At 47.1% G+C, this 5,000-nt stretch overlaps 1 protein-coding gene across 5 annotated transcripts in view; it reads right to left on the reverse strand.

Annotated features, from left to right (window-relative positions):
• The window catches only part of LOC144952339 (transmembrane protein 255B-like), a 39,335-nt gene that overhangs the window by 23,820 nt on the left and 10,515 nt on the right, over window positions 1–5,000 (reverse strand). For 4 of the 5 annotated variants that reach the window (XM_078882712.1, XM_078882710.1, XM_078882711.1 and 1 more), the window contains 3 exons: window positions 4,939–4,998; window positions 1,716–1,858; window positions 739–801 (listed from right to left, as the gene is read on the reverse strand). In XM_078882712.1, coding sequence (XP_078738838.1) covers window positions 739–801; window positions 1,716–1,858; window positions 4,939–4,996 — 264 coding nt within the window. In that variant the 5' untranslated portion in view covers window positions 4,997–4,998. Of the gene's footprint in view, window positions 1–738; window positions 802–1,462; window positions 1,542–1,715; window positions 1,859–4,938; window positions 4,999–5,000 lie in introns of those variants that run through there. The other variant, XM_078882716.1, reaches the window with a different exon arrangement.

Consider the following 5,000-nt stretch of genomic DNA (forward strand, 5'->3'; position numbering starts at 1 on the left):
GGTATTTCACCGTGGCTATGTTACCGTGGGTATTTTACCGTGGCTATTTTACCGTGACTATGTTACTGTGGGTATTTTACCGTGACTATGTCACCGTGGGTATTTTACCGTGACTATGTCACCGTGGGTATTTCACCGTGACTATGTTACCGTGGGTATTTCACCGTGACTATGTTACCGTGGGTATTTCACCGTGGCTATGTTACCGTGGGTATTTTACCGTGGCTATGTTACCATGGCTATGTTACCGTGGGTATTTTACCGTGGATATTTTACCGTGGCTATGTTACCGTGGATATTTTACCATGGCTATGTTACCGTGGCTATGTTACCGTGGCTATTTTACCGTGGGTATTTCACCATGGCTATTTCACCGTAGCTATATTACCGTAGCTATGTTACCGTGGCTATGTTACCGTGGCTATTTTGCCGTGGGTATTTCACCGTGGCTATGTTACCGTGGGTATTTCACCGTGAGTATTTCACCGTGGATATTTTACCGTGGGTATTTTACCGTGGCTATATTACCGTGGCTATATTACCGTAGCTATGTTACCGTGGCTATTTTACCGTGGCTATGTTACCGTGGGTATTTCACCGTGAGTATTTCACCGTGGATATTTTACCGTGGGTATTTTACCGTGGCTATATTACCGTGGCTATATTACCGTAGCTATGTTACCGTGGCTATTTTACCGTGGCTATGTTACCGTGGGTATTTCACCGTGCGGGTCTCACCATCGGTCGCTTGTTTGCGTTGAGATTGATGCCGATGATGGCGAGGAATGAGCCGAACCCCATCTGTGGGCAGATCAGTTCATGAGACGTTCCATTCGGTCGTTCGTCCATCGAGTCATTCACTGTCGGAGTCGACCGTCAACTTAGTCATTCCGTCCGTCGTTCGCCCGTTTAGTCATTCATCACGTGATTCGTTCATTGCGTCATTCGCTTAGTTACCCATTGAGTTGTTCGCCCATTGGGTCGTCAATGTAGCCGTTCTTTTAGTCGTCCGTTGGTTTCGTTCGTTGAGTCGTTCGTTTAGTCGTTGGTTGCGTCTCTCGCCCATGCAGTAATTCACATGTTGAGTCGTTCCAGGGTCATTCGTGTGCTTTGTCGACTCATTCAACCGTCGAGTTATTCATTGACCCATTCATTCACCGCTCCGTTGTCGGTGCCCGTGAGCGAATGAATTCGTGAGTGTAGTGATCATTGAATGAGCGAGTGAATGAGCGAGTGAATGGGTGAGTGAGTGAATTAATGAGTGAGTGTAGTGATGATTGGGTGAGCGAGTGAATGAGTGAGTGAGTGAGTGAATTAATGAGTGAGTGAATGAGTGAATTACTGAGTGAGTGACTGACTGACTGAATGAGTGAATGAATGAATGAGTGAGTGAGTGGGTGAATAAATGAATGAGTAAGTGAATGAGTGAATGAACGACTGAATGAGAGAGGGAACGACTCACCACCAGGCCAGAGTAGTAGCCCCCTACCGCGACGTTGTCGCTGCGTGTGGCCGCTCCGAGCCCCGTGCTCACGATGAGGAGCGAGTGAGTGAGTGAGTGACTGAGTGAGTGGGTGGGTGAGTGGGTGAGTGAATGACTGAGTGAGTGAGTGGGTGAGTGGATGAGTGAGTGAGTGAGTGAATGACTGACTGACTGAGTGAGTGACTGAATGACTGACTGAGGGAACGACTGAATGAGTGAAGGAACGACTCACCACCAGGCCAGAGTAGTAGCCCCCTACCACGACGTTGTCGCTGCGTGTGGCCGCTCCGAGCCCCGTGCTCACGATGAGGAGCGAGAGGAGCGAGAGAGCGGCCACGGCGGCCAGAGCCGTTCGCTTGCGGCTCCGCACCAACACTGCCCAGTGGTGGCATCAGCAGCATCATCAGCAGTGGCATCATCATCAGCAGTGTCATCATCATCAGCAGTGGCATCATCATCAACATCAGCATCATCATCAGCAGTGGCATCATCATCAACATCAGCATCATCATCAGCAGTGGCATCATCATCAACATCAGCATCATCATCATCAGAGGCATCATCATCAGCAGTGGCATCATCATCATCAGAGGCATCATCATCAGCAGTGGCATCATCATCATCATCAGCATCATCATCAGCAGTGGCATCATCATCAACATCAGCATCATCATCAGCAGTGTCATCATCATCATCAGGAGTGGCATCATCATCATCAGCAGTGGCATCATCATCATCAGCAGTGTCATCATCATCAGCAGCAGCATCAGCAGCAGCAGTGTCATCATCATCATCAGCAGTGTCATCATCAGCAGTGTCATCATCAGCAGCAGTATCATCATCATCAGCAGCAGTGTCATCATCATCATCAGCAGTGTCATCATCATCATCATCATCAGCGCCGTTCGCTTGCGGCTACGCACCAACACTGCCCAGTGGTGGCATCATCATCATCATCAGCAGCAGCAGTGGCATCAGCAGTGTCATCATCATCATCAGCAGTGGCATCATCATCAGCAGCAGTGGCATCAGCAGCAGTGGCATCAGCAGTGTCATCATCATCAGCAGTGTCATCATCATCATCACCAGCAGCAGCAGTGGCATCATCATCAGCAGCAGTGTCATCATCATCATCAGCAGTGTCATCATCATCATCAGTGTCATCATCAATATCAGCAGTGTCATCATCATCATCATCATCAGCAGTGTCATCATCATCATCAGCAGCAGTGTCATCATCATCATCAGTGTCATCATCATCATCATCAGTGTCATCATCATCATCAGCGCCGTTCGCTTGCGGCTCCGCACCAACACTGCCCAGTGGTGGCATCAGCATCATCATCATCAGCAGTGTCATAATCAGCAGTGTCATCAGCAGTGGGCAGTGGCATCATCAGCAGCAATGTCATCATCATCAGCAGCAGTGTCATCATCATCAGCAGTGTCATCAGCAGTGTCATCATCATCATCAACAGTGTCACGGGCAGCAGTGTCATCATCATCATCAGCAGTGTCATCAGCAGTGTCATCATCATCATCAGCAGCAGTGTCATCATCATCAGCAGTGTCATCATCATCATCAGCAGTGTCATCATCATCAGCATCAGCAGCAGTGTCATCATCAGCAGTGTCATCATCATCATCAACAGTGTCACGGGCAGCAGTGTCATCATCATCAGCAGTGTCATCAGCAGTGTCATCATCATCATCAGCAGCAGTGTCATCATCATCAGCAGCAGTGTCATCATCATCATCAGCAGTGTCATCATCATCATCATCAGCAGTGTCATCATCATCAGCATCAGCAGCAGTGTCATCATCAGCAGTGTCATCATCATCATCATCAGCAGCAGTGTCATCATCATCAGCAGCAGTGTCATCAGCAGTGACATCATCATCATCAGCAGTGTCATCATCATCAGCATCATCATCAGCAGTGTCATCATCATCATCAGCATCATCATCAGCAGTGACATCATCATCATCAGCAGTGACATCATCAGCAGTGACATCATCAGCAGTGACATCATCATCATCAGCATCATCATCAGCAGTGACATCATCATCATCAGCATCATCATCAGCAGTGACATCATCATCATCAGCATCATCATCAGCAGTGACATCATCAGCATCATCATCAGCAGTGACATCATCATCAGCAGTGACATCATCATCATCAGCAGTGACATCATCATCATCAGCATCATCATCAGCAGTGACATCATCATCATCAGCATCATCATCAGCAGTGACATCATCATCATCAGCAGTGACATCATCAGCAGTGACATCATCATCATCAGCATCATCATCAGCAGTGACATCATTATCATCAGCATCATCATCAGCAGTGACATCATCATCATCAGCATCATCATCAGCAGTGACATCATCATCATCAGCATCATCATCAGCAGTGACATCATCATCATCAGCATCATCATCAGCAGTGACATCATCATCATCAGCTTCATCATCAGCAGTGACATCATCATCATCAGCATCATCATCAGCAGTGACATCATCATCATCAGCAGTGACATCATCATCATCAGCAGTGACATCATCATCAGCATCATCATCAGCAGTGACATCATCATCATCAGCATCATCATCAGCAGTGACATCATCATCATCAGCATCATCATCAGCAGTGACATCATCATCATCAGCATCATCATCAGCAGTGACATCATCATCATCAGCATCATCATCAGCAGTGACATCATCATCATCAGCATCATCATCAGCAGTGACATCATCATCATCAGCATCATCATCAGCAGTGACATCATCATCAGCATCATCATCAGCAGTGACATCATCATCATCAGCATCATCATCAGCAGTGACATCATCATCATCAGCATCATCATCAGCAGTGACATCATCATCATCAGCAGTGACATCATCATCATCAGCAGTGACATCATCATCATCATCAGCAGTGACATCATCATCATCAGCATCATCATCAGCAGTGACATCATCATCATCAGCATCATCATCAGCAGTGTCATCAGCATCATCATCATCATCAGCAGTGTCATCATCATCATCAGCATCATCATCAGCAGTGACATCATCATCAGCAGCAGTGACATCATCATCATCAGCAGTGACATCATCATCAGCAGCAGTGACATCATCATCATCAGCAGTGACATCATCAGCATCATCATCAGCAGTGTCATCATCATCATCAGCAGTGACATCATCATCATCAGCATCATCATCAGCAGTGTCATCAGCATCATCATCATCATCAGCAGTGTCATCATCATCATCATCAGCATCATCATCAGCAGTGACATCATCATCAGCAGCAGTGACATCATCATCATCAGCAGTGACATCATCATCATCAGCATCATCATCAGCAGTGTCATCATCATCATCAGCAGTGACATCATCAGCAGTGACATCATCATCAGCAGGGCGACTGTTACCTGCGGGGTCACGAGGGGTGGCTGGCGATTGGCTGACCAAGCCAGAGACCGTCTCCATGGCT

The sequence above is a fragment of the Lampetra fluviatilis genome, chromosome 67 (assembly GCF_964198595.1).
Source record: "Lampetra fluviatilis chromosome 67, kcLamFluv1.1, whole genome shotgun sequence".
Classification (NCBI taxonomy): domain Eukaryota; kingdom Metazoa; phylum Chordata; class Hyperoartia; order Petromyzontiformes; family Petromyzontidae; genus Lampetra; species Lampetra fluviatilis.